General features: G+C 35.1%; 1 protein-coding gene across 1 annotated transcript in view; it reads right to left on the bottom strand.

The window, feature by feature from the left end:
* Positions 1-258: 258 nt before the first annotated feature.
* The window catches only part of Kua (Plasmanylethanolamine desaturase Kua), a 91525-nt gene continuing 66041 nt past the window's right edge, over positions 259-25742 (bottom strand). Inside the window, exons 4-5 of the mRNA XM_090397528.1 lie at positions 20738-20956; positions 259-3859 (exon numbers count right to left, since the gene is read on the bottom strand). Coding sequence (XP_090253654.1) covers positions 3599-3859; positions 20738-20956 — 480 coding nt within the window. The 3' untranslated portion in view covers positions 259-3598. The remainder of the gene's footprint in view (positions 3860-20737; positions 20957-25742) is intronic.

Below are 25742 nucleotides of genomic sequence, written 5' to 3'. Positions count from 1 at the left end.
TACAGCACAAGTTGTTTATGGAACCTTTAAGTTAAAAATATAATATACCTAATATATATATATATCATATATAAAAATGTCATAAATATGCATAAAAAAACCCTCATGTATCGGATCTAAGCCTAAACACAAAATATCTGATATATGTATTATATATTTAAATATAACAAAGAAATAAATGATACATTAAGAATTACAAAATAAAAACATGTACCGAACTCATGTAAATTATATCTTCCTAATAATTTAAAAAAAAAAAAAGTTTAACCTAATCTGTGGTTCTTCTTTAATTACATTTAAAAACTACAGGAAACTGCTCTATGAAAAAATAAATGTGATGAAAACAACACACAGATATAATAACTTTCATTTTAAATTGCTGTATATGACCTACAATCCCTGAGTGGATGTTATGTCGAGATAATCTGTTAATAAGTTATATAGTGTGCATACAAACAAATTTCCATTCAAATTTTATCCAAACACAAGCTGATCTTGGTTTTAAATGAAATGTATGGAAATCCTTGTCTGCTGCAAGTTATATGTCTGCCCCTTTTTTATTCTCTACATATTTCAATATTCTAGATTAGAACTAAATAAAAAATTGCTGACAGAATTATAACCCCCCCCCCCCTTCCACACACACTATATAAATTCATATTTTCTATCAATACGAATTAAAAGTTGATGGTTAAATCTGAAATTTCTGGGGAAGTGCTAAGAATTAAGTATTAAAGCTTAAAGTGCTGGCAGTGGTATAAGATTTCTTTCAGCCAGCAGAAAATACGTTGTGAAATCGACTGGCTGTAAAAAAAATGTGCAAACTATATAATATACTGGCATATATTTCACTATATGAAAATTTATTAGTAAGAAATTATTTATATAATAGTGATGAGTTTTTCCCTATCATTGTTTCAAATATAAAGCTATAATAATCTAGCATAAATAATTCACATTCAGTATTCTATTCACTGTGATATTTTTTTAATAAAATTACCATTTTGTACAGTTCGAAATGCTGTATATTCTAAATGTTACATTACATATAGCAAAATATATTTAATATTAGCAATAAATATATATATATAAAAAACAAAAAAAAAATAATTAAATTTTTAAAGTGCCCAAGAGAAATTAAACCTTGGAAAGAACTACACAGGTCCTAAAAAACCAGACTTGCAAGTCAAAATTTAAGAACTATTCTACTTTTCCTTTACATAATTAAGTATAAAGATGATTCAAGTTTTTTTTTTTTTTTGTCTACTTAATCTCTCTCTCTCAAACACACACACAAATATATATATATATATATATTAATTGGAATGGGGAGGGGATTATAATGCTCTTATTCAAGTTAGAGACTAGTATTTGGTGAGATAAAATAAAATGAATGATTGTCAGAGATAAATAATATGGATACTAATGGGGAAGAGATATACAATAAGAGAATAGCATTGAAAAAAGTTGGAGTTTATCAAATGATAGAATCAAAATCAAACGTTTATCAAAATAGAGATACAGAAACTTGTTTGAAACTTATAAAACAGTTGCTTGACATAATATAAGTATGATTTTCTTAATTTAAATTTGGTTCTCTTTAATTAAAATTTCTGAAATTGTATCACACACAAAAACAAAAAGTTATCAGCTTAATAGAAATGTAAGAAACAAAAACTGCAATTTTTGTTCTTATCCTGTATATGTGTATTAAATTATATAATGTAATCGCACAATAAAAGAGGTCCTTAAAAATCTCTCTCTCACGGTGAAATTTTTCCTGGGCTGCTTATAAATTTTAGCAATTTGCCTATGACAGTTTAAAATTCGGCATACAGATCTCACATACTTCAAGTATAAATTATTCATTGACAAGGCATTTAAATACAAACAGTGCAATAGCTATTTAGTCAATACAACAAATGTTCTCAGTAGGAATTATATACATAAGTCATGTCTGCCAACTCATGCGAACTTATTTTTAGTTACAGCATAACATCCAAATGTATATTCAAAAATTGCAATATATGCACTATTTTTTCATTGTAAACCACAATTTCTTTCCCAAGCTTTCGATGCAATCCTAAAACAGTTTTATTTAAGTTATCTTTAACTTAAATCAAAAACATTTTAACTGCCATGATTCAGGATAACACCCACAAAAAATTAGCTTTCAAAGAACAAAATAATAATTTTCATAACATGAAATATCATTACTTACATAGTACAGAGGAAAGAAAAACTTTTAGATGTTTCAAAAGATATCATCAATAATCAAAAAATGGTTAGAACCACCTCATAACAAAAGTGATAAATTCTGATTTATCAGATAAAAACATGACCACAATGGCCATTCAATGCAATCTGATCACCAGATAAATAATACTTTGTTACATTCTTTTATCAAGCAAACCTCCAATAGATAAATCTCACCAGATATGTAAAAGAACTGGTTTCTCTATGCAGAGTGACGAAAATAGAAGATCACAAACTCCAAATAAGAAGCCACTTTTTTTTTTATTCTTCCTTGAAATATAGCATATCGGCAAAAATTCATCGTCTTCATTCTTGCTTTAATGTATAAATATGTCAATTTAGTGAAAATAAATTTTTCTGTGAGAATAGTCTTTTTCAATTCCCTCTAATATACTAGCACATATGTGAGTTGTAACAAGAGACTATGGATATATACACATTTTTCTCTATTATTTAGCGTCATCTCCCATCTCTGTTACATTCTAAAACTGATTTGCATATTTATGAGAAGAAAATTGAAGTATACAGTGACAAGAAAGATCATATTTTTTAAGTTAGCAACTCATTCTCCTGCCAATTTTTACAGCAATGAGAATTCCCAAAATATATGAATAGAATTCAAAAGTACTCATACCTTATCAAGTTAAAATCATTTGATTACTGATAATAACTTTGAAAGCACTAAAATGAAAATGTATATGACTGCTATCAAAAATAAAAGGATATTCTTTCAATAAGTAACAGTTAATTGCCTATGTAAATAACACAATTAACAGAAGAATAAATAATTATTCTTAAAAAAAATAATAGTAAAATAAATAAAATAAAAATTAAAGAAAGTACAAAGCTAGCACCAAGAAGTACAAAGGCTTACAAGGAGATTGTAATGTGATGAATGTTTATAACTACATAGCTTTGGTGTAAGGCAATCATGTTCTCAACATCAAATTGTCCAACAATAGAATGTTCTAAAGACAATTATAGAATGAAAAAAAAAAAAACTTTAAAAACATACATGTACACACAAATAATGTTATTAACCACATAACCATCATCATGTAAGAAGATTTTGTTCTCATGTTGACTTAAATTACTACACTAATTCATTTTAAACATGAGTTGGCAGTTTAAGCATACAAAATCACACACAAAATCACTGTTACATATAACACTTTCTTACAAAACATTAAAGACAAGTTTTCCTACAAGTTTAAAAACTCTCAGCAACTGGCTTTTTTTTCCCCTAAAAAAAGACTGGATGGCAAACATAGCAAATTCTTAAATGATATTTAAAAAATTAGGCACAAAGCCACGAGTTTATTACTAAATTTATTAGTGTAACTTAATCTTTTTTCTGTGCCCACTTTAAGTCGTCTGCTCTAGGTTTACATCCTGTAAAAGATTCAATAAGTCTTTCTAATCTAGGCCAGAAACAAAGTTTTTCTAATGGATAATTTAGCCAACCAGTGGTTATACAGAAATAAGTTTCATGTGGGGCAACATGGTGAATACGATGATGACGTCTTGGTAACACAATATGCCAGTCTTGAAGAAAAGTGACCCAGCGTGGGAGACCAAAATAAGTATGAGACCATTTGTGAATCTGAAAAAGGGGGGGAAAAATATATATATATATGCAGCACAGTATTTACAAGTAAAACAAACCAAAACAGTGTTATGAATATAACAACTGTAATAATATTTGAATGAATGTTATGTACATCACTATAAGTCATAAAAATAAGCTAATATAAAGAGCAGCAGCATTTTATCAGTGGAAATCAGTAGTTAAGTGTCCACACATGTAGTTTTTTTTTTTTTATGCATGGTATATCTATGGTTGGTTTTTAAATGAGTGAAAAGTTCTCTATAACTAGGAAAAAATAATGAACATTTATAAATAAAAATGTGAAGCAAAAAAATGGATGATGATACAACAAGTTCTATTTTTGTACATTCATGGTGTTTTTGTTAAGTCTGATTTATATGCACTTATTTATGACCAGGGTAACTACCTCTTCAAGCAAAAAATTCAGTCCTCACACTCTTGTTGTTCATTTCTTCAGCATTTACTCCATAAAACCCCATTAGAAAAATTATTAAAACTATTATCATGGTTACTAAAGGAGTTTTACAGGAAGGAGACATCTATCATGTCTTCCTTCTTTTCTCCCAACCATCAATTACACTGTAACCAAAGACCTTCATCCTCATAGAAAGCACTGCTATGGTTGGAGAAATTAACGAATCAAAGAGATGATTTTTCAGTGACAGATACCATTTTTCTTGTCTGAAAATGTTGTAGCTAGGTCCACACTGTTAGAAAAGTGTGCCTCAAGTATTTGTAACCTTTATTGAAAACTATTAAATTTCTGAACCTTTTCCACTTGATAAAATTATAGTAATATACCAGTTCAGGAGATGTGACAAGTAGTTGAAGGTCTATCAATATTAGGAACCCCAAGTTCTGTGCGGCCATGATTTTTTTTATATAACTCCAATCTACAAAAGATTTTTTTTAAAATTATTTTTCTTTTTACATAGTCTAGAAACCTTGTTAGAGCAAGAGACAAACAAGGCCAACTAGGCTGGCTTGAAAATGCTTCAAGTAGTTAGTACACCCACTCTCTGATCAACAGGTTGTGGGTTCAGATCCACAACGGGTACAGCGGCATTGCTATAGCTTTTGCTGCCCATGACGGTCCCTGAGTTTGTCACCCCTCTCAATACAAACCAAAAATACCACAAAAAGTCAAACGCCATATAGGGTAAGGTTCAAAGTGCCACCTGGGATGGACACCCCCCCCCCCAAAAAAAGCTACGCCACTGCATGGGTATTGATATTTGATTGATTTAGGTAGTAGACGAAGTTCATTATGTAAGATCACATCCCACTTACTGCAGGCCTAAAATGGCTTGAAAAAGTTCCATGTCTTGTCTCTAGAGTATGATTTCTGGACTATATAAAAATTTAAAAACAATTTTAATTAAAAATGCTAAAATCCTTAGCCCATCCATAGTACTAATGTACTACAGGTTTACAACTTTTTGTGACACACACATAACCAGCCACTTCAGCCCTTCAATAAGCTTGAGGATGGTCTCACAGTGGGCAATGAAATTCATCTACCTAGACATTCACAAACATCCATGCCCATAACAAAAGTTAAATCTGCAGTATGTGGGTTGGAGAGTAGTTATGCTAACCACTCAGTCAACCATACCAGCATTCTCACAATGACATAGAGATTGTAGTCAGTTTTGCGGAGGACAGCATATTCCATTCAAACCTTGTGGTTCTCAAATTATTCAATCTTCACCATCATCTATAACCGATACATTTATTAACAGATACTTTTTTAATAAATAACATGTAGACATAGTTGAAAATATTTAATTAAAATGGATTAATTACAAATATTTCGATTCATGTATTGTGGATCGCTGTCAGCGCAAAATAGTATGAAATCCCTCCTTATATGTAGTTGTGAGACAGTCAGGCGAAAAAACTATATATTATTGAAGTGTGCGAGTGTGTGTGTGTGCATGCACAATTCACAAAAAAAAAATAAATAAAATAAAATAAAATTAAAACAAAAAAAAAAAAAATATATATATATATATATATATATATAACAGTATAGTTCTTAATAATAATTTCCCAGATTTTTGGCATAGGGAGTCCATTGTTAAGGTTGAAATTTTGGCGACGACAAATTACTTTAAACAGATGCTCATATTTATGGGAACAACTATGTAGTATAAATTAAAGACACCAAGTATATATTTTCTTGGTATCTTTAATTTATAGTATAACCAAGTGGAAAAACTTCCAACAAATGTAATTTGGCATCATTCCAAAGGATCCTGCTTCTAGTATTAGTACTTCCATGTTCTGCAGAACCCAAGTTGTTTTGTTGCTTGGAACGAAATGTATGCTATCTCATTTGTTCAGAAAGGCATACAAAAACAGATCACCTGTTTGTCCAAATTAGAATAACTGCAGTTGCATGGGACTGAACTAATTAAATTTCTAGGCTTAAAAATGTGGAAATATTAAACTATTTTAAGGTTTGATGAATGCATTCTGAAATACCTTTAATGTATGGGATGGCAATTCTGTGCTAGTCTTCTCTTCTAATAAAGGATGGAGAAAAATGGTTGATAATTTTCTCCACTGTTTTGGGTTGTAGCCATTGAGAATGGCAGTTTGTTAAATTGTAGAGATTTCTTTTTGAAATAGATTAGACAAAGAGCAGATATGAGCTTTGGAAAGAAGGTATTTAATAGTGCCATGTTTTTTGTTTTTGTGAGAGATGGTGAGCTGAAGTCTAATAGATATATTGACTAAAAAGGAAAGGTTTGAATTAAAGATATACCATAGTCCTCACCTCCTATATTCGTGTTTTCAGTTATCCATGATCAACCCCAGTCTGAAAATATTAAATGGAAAATGTCAGAAATAAACAATTTATAAGTTTTAAATTGTTTGCCATTCTGAGTAATGTGATGAAATCTCGTGCTGTCCTGCCTAGGACGTTAATCACCCCTTTGTTCAACGTATCCATGATATACCATATATGCTACCTGTCTGTTAGTTATTTAGTAGCCGCTTCAGTTATCAGATCGACTGCTGCAGTATCGCAGTGCTTGTGTTCAATTAACCCTTACCATTTATATATTCAAATAACCCTTACTTGAAGTACTTTCAGGAGCAAACTTTGTTTGCTAACACTTGGAGAAAGGATAAAATCCAATATATAATTAGTAGCATAACGAAGTGAAAAAAAACTTCCATAAACTTATCTCTAATCCAGAGAATTTTAATAATAGGGTGTGACACCCTTTGGCCAGCCTGGTTAGCATATCCGCTCTCCAGCCAAAAGGCTGTGGGTTCAAATCCTGCCATGGATGTTTTTGATTGTGAAAATACTGTTGGTGGTAGTTGGCAGTAGATGGAGTTGGTGTAGATGATGAAGGTAGTTGCGATTGGCAGAGATGAAGAGTTGGTACCCTCCCTTGACTCCCTGGAGATGTTATGTAATAATAAATAATAATAATATGACTTCTCCATTACTTCCACCTTAGTATTACCATCTCTAGGTCTGGCTCCCACTGATGAGACCTCAATGAAGGTTGAAACCGGTCTGGATAGTGGCCCTTCCCTTAATGCATAGCATTATGTCTGCAAGGAGATATGCTTTGCATTATGGGAGATACTAAGGCAAGTGATGAGAACTTATACCACCTTTACCATGAGTTGCCCCAGTCCTGAAAGTACTTCAGGCGCAAACTTTGTTTGCTAACACTTGGAGAAAGGATAAAACCCAATATACAGGGCATAAAATAACTTTTCCTATTTGGAAGCATCTGTAGCTAAAACCAATTAAAGGAATGAGACCAAATTTTATATTGATACTTTTGAAGGCACGGGGAGATGATTTCTGAAAAAAAAAAAAAAAAAAAAAAAAAAACATTGCTGATAGGGAAATTTTGGCACTGGTGGAGCCGAAAACAAGTGGATAATTACATTAAAGGCAGATAAAATGGAATAATAACATTTCGACGGTGTAAGTGACAGCTGGATATATGGCGCGTTACAATGATAATAAGAATAATAATAATTAAACTAAAACAACTTGCGAGAGAGACAGAAATTAATGTAGTGATTGAACTCACAGGAAATGTTTTATTCATCAGAATCAGGGTCCCCTGGACCAAATACATTTGGTCCAGGGTCCAAATACATTTGGACCCTGATGTATTTGGACCTCTATAGAGGAGCATAAGGAGTCGGATTGGATGTTCATAACAGCCCTTTTTATGTTCTCTTTCAAGACATGCAAGTTGAGAGCACCACTAACATATACATCGGATTTCAAATACCCCCACAGACAAAAGTCACATGGAGTGATGCCCGAGAATCGAGGCGGTCATGCTGTCGGAAAGAACTGACTGATAACCCTCTCATTACCGAAATGCTGGCGCAAAAGGAGCTGTACTGAATGTTCAATGTGTGGCCGTGCTCCATCCTGCATAAAAATTATGGAGTCCAAACACTGTCTTTGCTGCAATGCAGGAATGACAAAATTTTCCAGCATTCGGCGATAAATCTCTCCAGTAATGAAGCAGGTTACAGGACCTGTAGGAGTAATACGCTCAAAAAAGTATGATCCTATTATGAAATCGGCTGTGAAGCCACACCACATGGTTACTTTTGGAGAATGCAGTGGTACTTGCTGGATCGCTTGGGGATGTTCAGATGCCCAAATTCTGTAGTTATGAGTGCTGACTGACCCATTCAGATAAATATGAGCCTCATCACCTCACAATATTCTCCAAGGCCAGTCATTGTCAACCTCCATTCGGGCAAGAAACGTTAGCACGGAGGTCATGCGCTTATCATAATCTGTGGTAGTTAGTGCTTGCACATGACTGAACTTATACGGATAGAAGTGAAGCATTTTCTGTAAGATTTTCCAGACTATATCATAAGCCATATCAAGTTTGCGAGCGCTTGGACCAATACTGGTTCCTGTGTCATCGAACACTGCAGTAGCAACATCTGTTATTGTCTCTTTTTGCACTGCTTTCCGTCCTCTGCCAGTCTAACTCCTAGTGATCCAGTTTCTTCAAACTTCTTAATCATAGCTCTCATTGCTACAGCTGACATAGGACCTGTATGTAGGTTATGAAGCCTTCTAAATTCCCGAAGGGCCGCTATGGCATTGCACTGTTCAAGGTAAAACAACTTAACAAGTAAAGCATGCTGAGGCAAGGTAGGACGCATATTGAGCACAATTCATCAGTCATTCGAATAACTGCCTGAACGTTCCCAATCCCTTTTTAAAAGGAATTGGTGGTGCTGCTGTCACGTATGCATAAAATTTGCATAATCCTTTTTACCTGCATTTACTGCAAATATTTTACTGCTTTCGGCTCCCCAGCGCCAAAATTTCCCCTGTCGACGACTTTTGGTATTATTATTTTTTTTTTTTTCGAGGAATTCATCTCCCAATGCCTTCGAAAGTCTCAATATAAAATGTGGTCTCATTCCGTGTATTAGTTTTAGCTACAGATACCTCCAAAGAGACAATGTTAATTTTTGGCCACCCTGTATAATTAACCCATACTGTATTTACTGGAATATAACTCGCTTTTTTTCTCCAAAATTAAAGTTAAAAACTTGTGGTGCGAGATATATGCGGGGATTTTCGGAAAGTAAAGTTTTTCAGGAAAAAACTAAATTGTCGTTTATAATTAAATCCTCAGTATTCATTATAATTGCTCACATTTATAAAATGAACACATTTAAATTTTAATTATCAATATGCGATCAGTCGCTCGCCTTCATCATGCGAAATATTTGAATCTTTAGCGACAATGCTTCTGTAATTAAATTAAAACAAACAGTTTCATTCTTGCTTGTCCTTTTATCGTTTCGGAATCATATGATCTTTGAGTTTAAAACCAGCACTGTAATTTAAACGTTTCTCCATGTTTCAAGCAAAAATTACCAGTGATTTACAAGACATAGATACGTTATGAAGAATCCTTCACAAATGACTACTGAGAAGTAAAAGCGGCGCACAAAACGGCCAGCAAAAGTAGGCTGGTAGAAATAGCACAGCTATGAAGACATGCATATAATTGGTGTGGTATTACAAAAGATTGCGCGACTCAAAGGCAAGCCGACGATTGTTGAGTTGAAATGCTGATTCTCTTCAAACGAATTCCAAAATATCTGAAACTGCCATAACAACATTCACTATCTATTTTTTAAAGTTTTAAACTTTTCATGTGCGAGGTACATGCGAAACTTTTTAATTTCTTTTTTCGTAAAGTAAGGGGTGCAAGATATACTCGAGGGCGAGTTATATTCGAATAAATACGATATTTTATTTAATAATGCACCCAAAGCGCATTAGTAGCGATGCTGGCAATTCGTATGCCAAAGAGAAGCCGTAAAGTGCTTCCTTTTAAGTGAAAAGGTGAAAGTTCTCGACTTCATAAAATAATAAATAAATAATAAACGTATGCTGAGATTGCTAAGATTCCATTCATATATCTTTTGTTGCAATATACTGTTTTAATGGTTATATTTTATTATTGTTGTGAATCTCTTACTGTGCTAATTTATAAATTAAATTTTATCATAGGTATGTATGTATGTATAGAAAAAAAGAGAGTATAAATAGGGTTCTCGTACTATCAGCTGTTTCAGGTATTCACGGGGGGGGGATCGTGGAACGTATTCCCGTGGGTGGGGGGGGAGAACTACTGTAGTGCCATTTAATTCAAGTTCCATAGTGAAATTGATTCTGTGATGAAGGTTATTAGTTTTTTTGTAAGAAAACATCTAGTTGATCACGTAAATTATTCTACACAGCAAAGACATCATCCATATAGCTAAGCCATATTGAAGGTTTTGGATTAATCATTAAAATTTTCCCTTCTGGTTGTTCTAAATAGAAGTTAGCAAGAACAGGGGACATTGAAGAGCTTATCACAATACCCTAAATTTCTCGATAAAGCTTTTCATTCCAGAATTCATGATAAACTTAAAGAGGTCTAACATATAGACAGAAATTTAGATAATAAAAATTCTAGGGTGTCAGCTACAGGAACATCAGTAAAAAGTGATGCTATTTCAAAGCTTACTAGTAAATCTGTGAAGTCCCAAATCTTCAATTTTAGATATGAAAATGCTTGTATTTTTAATATAAGAAAAGGAATGTCCAAGTTAAGTGAGAAAGGAGATTTGAAAGCAACTTCGAAATTTTGTAAGCAGGATTATCTATACAATTCAGGATTGGATTAAGAGGATATCCTAGTTTATGCAACTTTGGTAAGCCATAAATTCTAGTTGGCCTTTCGCAGCATGTGTTTAAATTTTGAAATAGATTTGAATCAAGCGAAAATACACCATCTAATAAAGAGTTAAGTTTATTCAGATGACTCTTGGTACGGTTTCTGCCGATTAACGAGTAGGTTTTACGATTCTCGTAAAGCCTATCATCCCTCATAAAAATATGGCATTATTAAATGCCTTCTTTCCAGAGCTCATATCTTATGTTCTTTGTCTAATCTATTTCAGAAAGAAATTTCTACAATTAAAGAAACTGCCATTCTCAACGGTTACAACCTCAAAACAGTAGAGAATTATCAACCTTTTTTTTTTTTCGCCTTCAGAAGAGAAAACTCGCCATCCGTACATTAGTCATTTCAGAACGCATTTCTTGCACCTTAAAAAAGTTTAATATTTGCACATATTTTAAGCCTATAAATTCAATTAATTCAATTGATACATCTCCAAAAGATAAAATTTCATTTCTAATTGCTGCCTGAAGTCTATTCAGTCACATACAACTGCAAGTTCTTTTAGTCTGGTCAAAAAGGCCATTCTGAAAAACAAGGAAGCTCACATTTTATCCAAGAAACGAAACAAAATGGATCTTGCAGAATATGGAAGTACTAATACTAGCCACAGGATCCTTTGAAGTGGCGCCAAATTAATACGTACATGTTTCCCATAAACACGAGCGTCGTCTCTTTAAAGAAAATTCCGAAGTACAGTACTTCGGCATCGCCCAAATCTCAACCTTAACGATGGACTATGACAACAATCTGGAAAATTATTATTAAGAACTATACTGTTTAATTATATTCTCTTGCAGGATGAGAATAATCTAACAAACTTCAATTCCTAAAATATAGCGTATCCTATTTCTCATAAGAAAGATCTCATATCCCCCCCCCCCCTTCCAATAATTATACATTCATCGAGATCAGATTTTTCTTCTTGCCATTACTGATACTTTATTTTCTCCTCCTGCTTTTACTGGTACATCGACAGATTCTTCAGTCTCTTAAAAAAAAAAAAATCGCATATAATATGCAAATAACTCTCCAGTTCAAGACACTACTTCACACGTGTACAGTTCTTAACTCCTATTAAAAAATTTCGACCAGGGCAAAATGCAGTGGCACTCTGTGCTAAGCTGAAGAGAACAGCTTGCAGAACACCATACATCCTTTACATTCGAAATATATAATAAAAATAAAACACCAGAAAAAATCCGAGAGCTGAAATGTAAATGAAGCCATAAGAGTTCACAGAAACCTTTCAAAAGATTGTTATATAACAAGTTACTAATCAGCAGATTATTGCTTTGTCAATGTCACTGACTATTTCTCATAAATATAACTTATAATGGAAAGAAACGTCACCACTGAGCATTTGCAGGAATAAGGTCTCTTTCCTCTCCGCCCATAGAACGAGTAGTTAAAGTAATGGTTCAAGTCTTCGATATCTTCGATCTTTCAACAAATATATTACCGTAGTTTTATTACTGTAATAGGAAACATGTTATCATGGAGTCTATTGCAAAAAATAAGCATTTTTTATGCTTTAATTTTTGATGTACTTTGCGTTAAAAATTACTATCCTATTTAAATTTTTGAGTATGGCAGGTTATTCACAACGCAACTTCAAGGGAGAGTTTCACAGCATGCAGTAGTTTATATTTACTTAAATGCAAGCTCGGTTTACTGTGCATCAAAAATAATGATTACGTTTCATTCACATAAATATCAGATTCACATGTCTGGAAAACGGAAGCAAATGCTATTTAAATAAGCTCGCATGTTTCACCATGTTACCTGTTCCTTTCGTTTTATTTATTAACCGGAAGAGTTTCTAGCAAGCGTATTTACAAAATCGCTAGTTTTTACAAGATGACGTTTTAACACGAATTTTATTCACTGAGGTTATGAATGGAATAGACCAAGGCTTCCTAAACTTTTTTTTTCCGTGGCCCGGTTATTTTAATACTTTATCTTTGTGACCCACTAAAAAGCCTCGCCATTAGTTGAACTACTTTACCACGAACAAAGAGATTGTGAAATGGCGACGCGGACTGAGAGCGTTTTTCGTCTCTATTAATTAAATTATTTATTCATTCGTCCCGATTAAACGCTATTTACTTGTATTTTAGAATTTCGTGAAAAACAGAAAACCCAAAAACGAAACACCTAGGTTTTCGAGAGTTTTTTTAGGCGACCCGGCATTTAGCTTTCGTGGTCGTGACCCGCCATTTGGGGAACGCTGTAATAGACAAATGGTTATTTTGTTTCGGAAATTAAACTACTAATTACATTACATCCTATCCTAATTTACGCTTACACCTACACTTTTTACCGTGTGGACATTCGGAACCGAAATCTTACGGAATAGTTGGTTACTCCTTATTCCTGGAGGTATCCTATGTGTTCACGGGGCCAGTTTGCCTGCTTGCGGGATGAAAAACCCTGCTGCCCAAGACCGGCTAACTTGGCTATGGCTGAGGAAGATCCTTGAGCTCCTCACGTCGTCGACGGGAATCGAACCTAGAGCACTCCTTCCCAGGCATATGGTTGCGAAGCACGAAGCCACTAGACTAACCGCGCGGACTACAATACATACGATACCAAACTGAGGTGGTTTATTACATCACCGGTATCCTTGTATTCAACCCCTCCCCCCCCAAAAAAATCCGTCTTCTCAACAAGTTGAACTGTAATTCATTCACACATTTCCAACACAAAGCTTTCCGTAACATCAAAGTAGATAAAGCAGGGAAAGTGAGCCTTTGGCTAGTAATCGGTGGCAGCAACTCCAAAGCGTGGAATGTAATCTGCTAATAATATTTGCTCATACTGTATTACAAATCCTCCGCCTCCCTTTCATGAAAAAAAAAAAAAAAATCGCACAGCATTGGCCGTCAGAACACAGAATCTTCAAGAGCAAAATGTTCCTGATTGTTTTATTATTATTATTATTATTATTACGGGCAACTCCAGGGAGTCATTAGACTCATCGAGGGAGGCCCCAAATCATTTTCATCACAACTATTCGACATTCATACAGTATCTATCATACCTCGCCTTAAACTCATTCACTGTCACAGCATCCACCACAGACTCAGGGAGCGCATTCCACTCATTCACTACTCTAAAAGTAAAGAACCCAGCTCTAACACCTTTACTAACCACACTTTTGCCCAGTTTCCATGGATGTCCCCTAGTCCTCCCACAACCAGCCCTGTTCTCAAAAATATCTTCTGAATTAATTTTATAGAAACCCTTCAGTAATTTGAATGTCTCAATCATATCTCCCCTCCTCCGCCTATCAACCAATTTTTGCAACCCACAAATCCTCAACCTGTTCTCATACGGTTCATTCCACAGACCTGCTATCATCTTGGTCACTCGCCTCTGGATCCTCTCCACCTCCTCCCCATCAAGAAGAAACCTAGGTGACCAAATCTGAGCACAGTAGTCGAGATGAGGTCTTATCAAGGCTCGATACAGAGGAACAATAACCTGCTTGTCTCTGCTTGTCAACGTATTCTTCAGCAACCAAGTGATTTGATGAGCTGATTTGGCCACTTTTGCAATGTGTCCCCTAAATTTCAATTCCTTATCCACCAACACTCCTAAATCTCGTGCCTCATCAATTTCCTGGAGCACGGTTCCACCAATTTTATACAATTAATAGTAAATATACATAACAACAATGGCTTTTCAGGGAAAGTCAGTTGTGTCTGAATAAACAAAACCGGTTGTTAGCCATTTCCAACAAAATTAATGTACCCACCCAAAGTACAAGGAATAGCAAGTTACCCAAATTACCGTATTTGCCTGGGTACAAGACGCACTTTTTTCTTTGAAAGTAGGTCTGAAAAACAGGGTGCGTCTTATACGCCGATGCTCAGTTTTTTATTACTTTCATTTCTGGAAATTTTCTCTGTTCCGAGTTACGCGATTTCTTTCTTGCTTCCTTGCAGTGTTTGAGCGCATTCCAGTTCCGTTGAGTTCAGTGGATGCGCATGCGCTGTCATCGACAATCACAGTTTTTCTGTTCGTTTAAACTTTCCAGTTATAGTCGCGGTTGTTGTGAACGGTGATAAATTTCTGCCGTTAAATTTTCTCTAAATTTCTTCGCAAATTATGGGTGAAAAACGTCGGCATTGCTACAATATTGCACACAAGCTACGTGTGATTGCGTATGCTAAAGAACATGAAAACAGGGCTGCAGAGAAGCATTTCGGGCCACCCCCAACTGAGAAAACGATAAGAACTTAGCGGAATCAGGAAGAGGATCTAAAAAATTTTTTTTTTTCCCTAAAAAAGGTGTACAAAAAAGAGGGTGCGTCTTATACGCCGGCAAATACGGTAATTCTTTAGAAATACGTGTCTTGGGAAGAGAATGTCTAAATTTGTCTCAAGTATCTGGTACAAATACAGGAAAACCTCGCTTACCGCGAATGCGATTGAGTGAAATGATGCTATTTCCCACTTTAAGCGAGTGATTAATCAGTTAATGCGATTTTTTTATGTTATGCGAATTTTTTGTCGCCAATCTGCAGCGAGCGGAAAAGCTGGAAGTCATTAAGAGACATGAAAGTGGCGCTAGTAATACAATGAACAAGGAAAACTTGCCACCGCTTCTTTAAGCATGCAAATCACCCGAAATAGAAGCCATTTAGCGATCGAGATGGACCGTCTTCTATCACTCTGGATTGAGGATTGTAACCAAAAAAGAATACCTCTTACTACAGTGAATATTATTATTATCCAAGACCCCCCATGGAGTCAGACTCAAAAGCTCTCAGTATTTTTACCTCATTGAAAGAGACCAAATTTCAAGAGGAACGTGAAAACTTTACTGCGAGTTTAGGATGGTTTGACCGTTTTAAAAATCGAGCTGGCCTGCATAACATAAGAATAACTGGGGAATCTACTAGTGCTGATAAAGATTCTGTGGCCAAGTTTCCTAAAGAATTGCAAAGGATAATTCAGGAGAGTGATTATGACGATCGGCAAATATTCAACGTCGACGAAACTGGTCTCTTTGCCAACGAAGCGTATGCCAACAAAAACTTTCCTAGCTAAAACAAGGATACAAAGTATCTTAAGATCGTCTTACGCTTTTATTAGGAGGCAATGCAGAAGGAGACTTTAAACTCAAACCTATATTAGTTTATCGTGCGCAAAATCCAAGATCTAACATTATTGAAGAAATCAGCACAATTGGAAAAGAATTTGGATTTAATGAACTGGATAATGAAGATGTAAGAAACTCACTCGATTCCCATTCAGAACATTTTAAGCGAGAATGATCTTCTTCAACTAGAAGAACAGCGTGCATATGAAGAAGAAGAAGATAAGGAGTGCGAAAAAAGAAGAGAATATTACGACTAAGAAGCTAACTGCAAAAGAACTTGAGCTACGAGTAATCTACAATCATATTCAATATACTAAAGAAATTTTGTTTGATACTGATATGGAACGAAGCTTCGAAGTCCGCCGAAATCTTGATAAAGCGATCGCCAACTATCGCAAATTGCATGAAAAGATGAAAAAGTCGAGCACGATTCAAAGATCTTTACTTATTTTTTTAAATTTTGTTTTAAAATTTTGTCTCCTAGTTCGCAATTTTCATATGAAAATATTCCATTAATTTAACTTTTTCAATCCATTAACAGATTTGTATCTGTTAATGGATTCTACTTCTATCAAATCATCCCATTTATTCATCTTGTCTAAGGTTTGCAAAATCGAAGTCTTTTTCCATAGGAAAAGTCATTTGTCATTTGAGGCTAACCATTTGTTTTGTATAAGGGAATTATTACATCTTTTTCTTTTAACAATTTTAGTGCAAACTAATTCTATGAAATTTAGAAAAATCCATATTTGACTACACTATTATTTCCAGGTCTTTTTCACCTTCCAATGTTTTTAGTTTATTCTTATCCAAGTAATAGGTTACCCTTGGATTTCTGCTAACCGAAATGAAAGACGTGACATTTTAAAATGTGAAAACATTAACTACCATCCAATAGACCAAAGAAATACATTCACATCAGCCTGAAGCAATAGTTTCAGGCTGATGCAAACTCACTCCCCCCCCAAAAAAAGGTGTGTGTATGTTGAAACAATGAAACTTCTCTTTTAATGCCATTATCAATATTCATCCAATTCCTGCATGTCCTTACACAGGTTGAGGCTTTTAATTAGAGGATTTAGGCATTGTCAATAGTCTCTATAGCTCAGTTGGTATAGATGAAGCCCTTTGGTCAGAAAGACCTGGGTTCAATTCCTGTCCTTGACATGAGGAACCTTTATCTGGGTCTGTTTCGACTAAAGGTGAGTTAGCCAGTCTCATATGGAGGTAGAGGATTTTTTTTTTCACCCAGAAACTTGGGTTTTTCATCCCTCAGAACAGGCAAACTGGCCCTGTGAACACACATGGATTACAATCATAAAATATTTTCCCTTAGGGGATGCAGCAGAGAAGTGAGGAACAACCCGCTGCATTAATCTGTCGTAAACTCCTCATTACGGGATCCAACCCATCCTAAGGGAGGGAGGGAAGGAAGGAAGGAAGGCATTGTCAATATTACTGATAAAAATTAACAATGGACTCAGTAATGTTGATCCCTGTAGAACTCTAATAGCTACAGAGGCAAAATCGTTCAGAGTCCCACTCTATATTTTCTCTCCTTTAACCATTCTTCTAACCATTTCAGTGTCTTAAGTTACTGATGCATAAGATGAGTATACAGTATGGTATTGAATGCTCTACTAAAATCCAAGGATATGATGATGAAAAAACTATTACTTGCATTTAATTTCTTAGTAACATTAACCAAATACTTACCTTTAACAAAACTGTGTTGCGATTTGTTTATAATTTTATTGGCATTTATTGCCAATCAATGAACTATCAATAAACCAAGGTTTTCAAGGACATAGTGTTGCCACCTCATAGCATTAAATCCATACACTTGCATTACTGTCTGTAATACAAGAATTAAAACTCTGAGTGTCTAGGAGGCCTTGCCTCAGCCAAACACTGACCAAAGAAAAGCCTAGGAAAAAAGTTCCACTGGTTGGCAACTAGAATGAAATCTGTAACAGCCTTTCTTGGAGCACCCTGGTACATAGATGCAAGAACCAATATACAGTATATTTCTGAGTTTTTTTTCCCTCCAACTCATCTTAGCATATTAATCAACAGCATTACATTTTCACAGAAAAAGAATTATACCAAATACATAAAAAATACATGGCAGAATACCTGTCTACCCACACTACATACTGCAACTCCTTTGCAAGACAAAAGAACTAAGAAGTCAGCATAATTAATTTCACTAATGTGAATAATGTCTAATGTGGATAAAAAAATCTCCTCCTAAAAACAATCCATCCACTTCAACACATTTGTGCTCTCAACTGCAATAGAAATAATGTGGATCACTGCTTAATCAAAACTTAACGTGTTATTTTTAACAGAACCTTAATTAGCAACTTTAACCACTAATGCCTACTCCAATTTTGCTAATTTACCTTCTGCATGATTCCATCCACCATATGGATGAAGCCTGCACATTTGTCAGATATGCCATCCAGTGTCACAGAAGGGAAAATTTTGAATCACCTCTCCATGTTCGGCTCTGGCTAAAATTTCCTGTTCAATCTGCTGGGATTCATTTGCTCTCTACTGCTATCCAAGTTCTGATACATTCTGACCTTTTTTTCATTACTTATCTCTGAATCTTCATTTATCTCCTGTTCAAATACCCAAATAGAATAGTGAGCAAGGTTTCAACAAGTCAGACAGGCTTCTCATATCCAATTCCACTGACTATGCTGGAAAAAGATCAGAGATATTTGCTGTCAGCAACAACCTTTCACAAATTTTCCGTCTGTCCACTCATATGTCATTACTGAACCAGTAGTTCAAATTTTACCAGCATACCCCTGGAATGTAGTCATGATTTCCACAATTGGATTAATCAGAAAAAAATACTTGGAAAAAGAAAGGGGAAGAGGCAGTGAGTCAAAACAGCTGGGAATCGCTGATCTAGGAAAGAGTTTACTGAAGTCATACCAAAATAAAAATATGAAAATGAAATGGAATATTATCATCCCTGCAAAGCACTAGATAGTATCAAGCAATCTATGCAAAGCGTTCCAAAGGGTAAATATTCTTAATAAAGTAACACATACATATATACACACACTGTGCATCTAAATTGCTTACGGCATTAACACAAAATACGTAATAAAATTAGTAGTCCCAGTCCCAAATCATTTCTAAACATAACATTCAGAACAATGCAAATTATATATACACACACTGAAGAGCCAAAACATTATGACTAGCATGCCTTCATGCAAATCAAAGCAACTGCAGGGAAACGATGCCACACGTGCAGGTCATGAAACACTATAAATAACACCTGATACTGTGCCCTGTTAATTAGTGTTATTCTTGTTCTTCAGATGGGAAAGGCAGCAGACTTAAGCAAGCTTGACAAAGGCCAAATTGTGATGGCCAGATGACTTGGTCAGAGCATTTCTGAAATGACAAGGCTTGTGTGTGTGTGTGTGGGGGGGGGGTGCTCATAGTCAGTTGTAGTAGTGACTACTTTCAAAAAGTCGTCCAAGGAGAGAAAAACTATGAACTGTACAGGTGTGGGCTGACCACAACTCATCAATGCTTGAGGCGAAGGCTATCTCAGATGGTACAAGTCAACAGAAGGTTTATTTACTGCGGCGCAACTCACCGGTAATTTGAATACTGGTAATGGGTGTAATGTGTGTCACAATACACAGTACATCAAACCCTACTGAAAATGGGGTTGCATAATCACAGGCCGCTCTGAGTAACCATGCTAACATCGATTCAACATTGAAAGTGCCTGAAATGGGCATGCCAGCATCAAAACTGGACTTTGCACGAGTGGAAGAAGGTCATCTGAATTTCATTTCCTTTTGAACCATGTGGATGGCCAAGATATGTGTGCATCGTTTACCTGGAGAAGTGATCATTTACCTTGGCATCAGGATGTACTGAGGGATGAAAACAAGCCAGTGGAGGCAGTGTAATACTTTGGGCAATGTTCTGCTGGGAAACTATGGGTACAATCATTCATGTGCAAGAAACTATGGTATCTACCACCTACCGAAACATCATTGCAGACCAGGTACATCCGTTCATGGCAACAGTATTCCCCTCTGGTTGTGCCTTCTTTCAGCAGGATAATGCACCATGCCACACTGCCTGGACTGTGCGAGAATGGTTCCTGGAATGTGAAGAAGCCTTCCAGGTGTTGCCCTGGCCTCCAAATTCTCCAGACATCAATCCAATCAAGCATCTGTGGTTTGTGTTGGAACAACACTTCCACTCTGCAGTGGCTCAACCATGTAACTTACAAGAGTTAAAGGATTTGCTGCGATGATTTGATTACCAGATGCAACAAGAAACCTTTAGAAATCTTGTAGTGTCAATGCCTAGCCAGATAAGAGCTGTTTTGGCAGCATGTGGAGGACCAATGTCATATTAGGTAAGTGGTCATAATGTTTTGGCTTTTCAGTGTATATGTGAAGGAAATTTTCTAACTTCTAATAAAGTTAATAATAACAGAGTTACCTGATTTGTCATGGCTATAAAGATGGCCAACAAAAATAAAAAACAATTCCAATGGTAACTGGCATGAATTTGGACCTCTGATGATGAGAGAAATTGGTAGGTCATAAATCCTAATGCTGGAATGGTCATCATGAAGTTATCTCCATTCGTTTCAATGAAGTCATGACGAGTTATGGAAGTAGGATCAATATGATGCTCCCGGAATGGACGAATGAATGCCTATAGTGAATCATTATTTTGATAGCATGACTGCATGATACATATTTAGTTTGAAAGAATGGGAAAAGGGGGTAAGGAGGTTAAAAAATCCAAAAAAACTCTTAAGCTTTGAATAGCTGTTAATAAACAACACTTAAAAAAAAAAAACAGTACTATATCTCCTGTTTTTTTTTTCTGAGTTCTTAATCAATGTATCTCTGAAGTAGGAGTATAATATGCAATATACAATCAGTTCTCGACATGATATATGTGGCTGATGACAGCCATCCCATTAACACCTTCATTGAATACCATCTCATTCCAACAACCCATGGACATTGCCACCCTCAAGACATTACTTAAGAAATACTTTTTCTTAGGCTATTGCTGCTAGTGATGGTAAGAAAACCATGAGACCTTTGGAAATATAATATTTTGCATTGTATAAAAAATGCAGATGCAGACAGCAGAGTGCATGAATGGTGTTTTGAAGAAGCTGCTTAAATGTTCATGCAGCTTACACCAACTACTCTACAATGAAGATGTAGAGTAGTTGGTGTAAGCTGTAGAAGAAGAGCTTGCAACTTATCTTATAGAGTAGAAGCACAGAAAGTTACAGAAGAGAGAGAACAGAACATTGAAGTCTATCTCCCCAAAAAAAGTTTATAGTAAAAAAACTGACAGAGATTTGAATCTCTTAAAACAAATAAAGGCAATTCAATCATTTGAGAAAATGGACCACACATAGAGAAAGAGATTTAGACAGAATGATGCAAGCTGCAGTTGCTTGCTAAAGAGAAATTTATGCAGAAAAGAAAATGCAAACAATGCAGACTAAGTTGGACTTAAAGTAGAAATTTTTGAAGACATCCAAATCCTGCTGTCATGTTATCCTTGGAAGATGAATCTGAGCCATTCTGAACTCTCCAATTAATGCAGCATCAGCTTTGAAAAACAACTCTTGTTCTATGTGTTTGCAATTATTTTACTGTAAACACACAGAAGCACTATAAAGTAGTTGTATTTTATTTGTACATTGTATTATTTCATTATAAACAAAGATTAACATTAATTTTAAAATATAACAAAGCAGACCTTCACATTTTAGTATTCAGCCATATGTTCATTGCAAACATTTGTAAGGTTCATACAGTGATTTTCAATTTACGACATTGTCAGAATGGAATCACGCCGTAAGTCGAGGACCGACTGTATATTATGTAGTTATACGTAAAATTATGCTTGAAAAGAACACAAGGGATAATGTGCATCCCTGTCTTACCTCTGATTTTACATCAAACCATCTACCTGTATTTCCTTCAATTCTAACTGCTGACCAGTTAGAATTGAAGGCAAAAACGCTAAATATAGACTATGTATTGCTCTGTATAATCTTCCATTCACCCCATATAACTATAGTGCTTTGAAAAACTTTTCTCCGAGCACCTTGTTGTATGCCTTTTCCAGATCTAAAATCTTAAGTACAGATCCTTGTCATAATCCCACAATTTCTCAACTATTTGTCTTAAAGTGAAAATCTGATCTTGACAACCTTTATTTGGCTTGAACCCAGCTTATTCTTCTCCAAGTTTCTCTTCAACAATCTTTCTCAACATTTTTTCAAGTATGCTTACATAAATCTTACCTGGAACACTTACTGAGAGCTCTACCTCCAATCATTGAGAATTCGACCTTGTGAAAAGGTCCTCTGAATTATGTGGTGTAGCCAGTGCAAAACATTTATATACCTCCATACTTAAGCATTTCTGATCGAATATTATCTACTCCAGCTGTTTTTCCAAATTTCAAGTTTTTGACAGCTTTTTCTACTTCAAGTATTGATATGTTCTCCTGTTTGCATTCCTCTTGAAAATTTTCTAATATAGTTCTGTCACTGATTGGCTCATTTAACAATCTTTCAAAATAATTACTTTAGACATCTAGGATATCCTTATCTTCAGTTTTCATGTTACCTCTATCATCTTTGATTGCCTTTATAGTACTCTTTCCTCCATTTCTAAGCTTCTTCAATAACCTCCAGAACATTTCGCCACCTTCCTGATATTTATTTTCTATATTCTTACCAAAGTCTGTCGATGACTTTTGTTTAGCTACTGTTACACATAGCTTAGCTCTCTTACCTTTTTCTCTGTATTCTTTTAGGGCATGTGCCAACTTATTTTCTAGAAGCTTTTGGTATGCTTTCTTCTTTTCCAGGACTGCTTCTTCAACTTCTTGTATCCACCATGGTGTTCTTATTTTTTTTATCCCTGCAGACAACTTCACCACATACCTCCCTAGTTGAATCAATCAACATTTTCTTCAGAGTTTGCCACTGAGACTCCAAGTTTTGGATCTTGTTTTCAATTTCTTCAATAATGTTTGTATAGTCAAGTCTACAATTTACTTGTAAAAGCTGCTCAACTTTAATCTTTTTTTTTAAAACTTTCTTACATACTGTTCTTTTCAATGTGATATACATTTTTATCTGCTTAGTACTAAGTAATGGAAATTTCCAATTTAAAATTCTCTGTACACTCTTGTATCTTGAACGAGCATGAAGATATCACCATTAACAATGACATAGTCAATGAGGCTTTTCTTATTTCTTGTGTCTTCTCTGCATGTGAACTAGAGTACATCTTTATGTTGAAACATGGTATTAGTAATGACTAGTCTGTGTCCTGAGCCAGTAAATACTTACCATTATTATTAGCTTTTCCTTTTCTCCAAATTTTTCCAAAATGTTCCTATATGCTTGGTGGGATTCATTTCCTACTCTGCTGTTCAGATCTCTAACAAGGACCACTTTTTCCATTTTCTTTATGCCAGCTGCTAGTTCTAATGACTCAAAAAATTCCTCCACTTCTTTGTTGAAAGAACGTCCTGTGGGACCATAGGTACAAATAAGTTTCATTGTCCATATCCTCATTTTGAAGTTTGCCCACATAAGTGTTTTCAATTTGGTTTTCCTTGAAACTGCCTTCCAATCAAGAAATTTATCTTCATGTTTGATGTTGAATGCTATTGCTACCCCTTCCTTTCCTGGATCATTATTGCCTGAAAATAACATCGTATACTTATTTACCAGGGTGATCTGAAAAGTTCTCGGCCTAACAATGAAAAAAAAAAAAGAATTTATAATTTCAAAATTATTTTTATTTTTCAACATAATCTCCCGCAAGACTAATACATGTATTCCAGCGCTATTATTCCTGTCCCTGTAGTGGTTCTCAGCAAGATCTGCAAAATACCCTTCTACAGCTGCAATTACCTCTTGATTCAAAGAAAAACGCTAACCAGTGAGGAAGAGATTTAGTTTTGGGAAGAGACAGAAGTCAGAGGGAGCCAAATCTGGGGAATAGGGTGGATATTCCAATAATTCATAGTGCAGATCCCTTAATTTTCCCATTGCCAAAACACCTTTGTGGGCAGGTGCATTGTCCTGATGAAAGATGATTTTATTCCTTCTGCAAACCAGGTCTTTTCTCACAAATTTTTTTGTGTAGTCTGGTTAAAAGATCGGAATAATATTCCCAGGTTATTGTTTTACCCTTTTCAAGATAATTAATAAACAAAATGCCTTTAGCATCCCAAAACACCGATGGTACGACCTTTCCTGCTGATGGAATAGACTTTGTCTTCTTCGGCACTGAACAACAGCTTCTGTCTACTGTTTTGACTGCTGTTTGGATTCTGGTGTGTAATGCGAATCCAAGTCTCATCCACAGTAATAAATCGACACACACAAAATCAGTTTTATTCTTGTTAAAATGCTCCAAGTACTGTTCAGAGATTTTCATGTGAGTGCATTTTTGATCTGCTATGAGCAAACGCAGCACCCATCTTGTGCAAAACTTTTTCATTTGCAATTCTTCATGTAAAATATATCTTACGCATTCTTTTGAAATGCCTATAGTCTCAGCAATTTCATGCACTTTGACTTGCCGGTCATCGAATACCATATCGTGCACTTGATCAATGATTTCTGGTGTTATGTTGTTGCACTTTTTGGACGTCCTTCACGTGGATCATCTTCAAGGCTGGTACGGTTGCATTTAAACTCGGTAGACCATTTCTTAATTATTGAAAATGAAGGAGAAGAGTACCGATAAACTTTTATGAACTTCGAATGAATTTCTTTTGGCATTAAACCTTCTTTTACAAAGAATTTTATAATCACACAATACTCAATTTTATCCATTTCAAGGGATACAGACAACACTTTTGCTTCAGACAGCTGTATAAAACTACTTGATAGAATGACTTGCAATTTCACATGGATGCCTATATCAACTTAGAAAGAAAAAAAAATCGTGCCAATAGTATTGCCATCTATGGTCGAGGCTGAGAACTTTTCAGATCACCCTTGTACTATTTTGTTTTCTTTGTCATTGTAATGCCAATTATGTACATGTGGTACTTTTAAAATTCTTTTTCTTCTTATTATTATTATTACTGCACAGGCACCTTCATGAAGTCCTAAGACTCATCATGGAAGATCCAAACTATCAACACAATGTCTATCATATCTCTACTTGAAATCAATAAAAGACAACGCACTTACAAGTTTTGACTCAGGCAACCTATTCCATTCATTCATCACTCTCCAAACAAAAAAGTTCAAGTCCTCATTTCCTTGCTAACCATACTCTTACCCAACTTCCAGGGATGATCTCTTGCTTTGCTCCCTCTAGCAAAGTGTGGAAATACTTCCCCTGCATCAATTCTATAAAATTCTTTAAGTAACTTAAATGTTTCTATTATATTCCCCCAGCCCTTTTTTTTTTTGCCTATCAACCAACTC

Source organism: Typopeltis vanoorti, chromosome 9 (genome assembly GCF_054136105.1).
Source record: "Typopeltis vanoorti isolate ZY-2024b chromosome 9, IOZ_Tvanoo_1.0, whole genome shotgun sequence".
Classification (NCBI taxonomy): Eukaryota; Metazoa; Arthropoda; class Arachnida; order Uropygi; family Thelyphonidae; genus Typopeltis; species Typopeltis vanoorti.
The sequence above is the reverse complement of the archived record's forward strand: the minus strand, read 5'-3'. Positions and strand labels throughout refer to the sequence as shown.